The 542-nt window shown below is 31.4% G+C and overlaps 1 protein-coding gene across 5 annotated transcripts in view; it reads right to left on the bottom strand.

Annotated features, from left to right (window-relative positions):
- Positions 1-542, bottom strand: part of LOC113814158 (E3 ubiquitin-protein ligase rfwd3.L) — a 13,938-nt gene continuing 13,396 nt past the window's right edge. For all 5 annotated transcript variants that reach the window (XM_070137343.1, XM_070137342.1, XM_070137344.1 and 2 more), the window contains one exon: positions 1-542. This exon is cut by the window's right edge and continues 1,506 nt beyond it. In XM_070137343.1, the coding sequence (XP_069993444.1) occupies positions 538-542 (5 nt within the window). In that variant the 3' untranslated portion in view covers positions 1-537.

Genomic DNA, 542 nt, shown 5'->3' with positions numbered 1-542 from the left:
TTAACCCTAAAAAACCTTAAATACAGTAATTTTTATTATTTTAAAAATGCAATACAAAAGTTAAAGGATTCCAAACTTATTCTGTACAGTATTTTATAAGAATACATAAACATACATATATATGAGCAGTATGGACACATTAGCAAGAGATGCTACCCACAACATCCAGCTTTTTCCACTGTATGATTTGCTGGGTACCGTAAACTTCCGGAATATGCTGTGTAAAAAAATATAATACACATGTACAATACAGACAGTGGATGCTAATACTATAAGGATTTTGTGTCATTATTCAGGCTGTTCTCAGTAACTTAATCCTGCCTATTTGTGTGCATACTATCTTTCTGTCTAGAAGCAAGCCTTGTAGGAAAGCTCATACTATCATTTTCATGAAATACATCAAAGAAACCTTCAAGCACATAGCCCTAAATCATCTTTGTATTAGACAAAAGTTGAAAACAATATCAATATATTTCATTTTAAATGATTAAATTACTCCCTAAGTAGCACAGGCAAGGACACTGGAAGACCAATATTTTATA

This window comes from Penaeus vannamei, chromosome 23 (assembly GCF_042767895.1).
Source record: "Penaeus vannamei isolate JL-2024 chromosome 23, ASM4276789v1, whole genome shotgun sequence".
Lineage (NCBI taxonomy): Eukaryota > Metazoa > Arthropoda > Malacostraca > Decapoda > Penaeidae > Penaeus > Penaeus vannamei.
The sequence above is the reverse complement of the archived record's forward strand: the minus strand, read 5'-3'. Positions and strand labels throughout refer to the sequence as shown.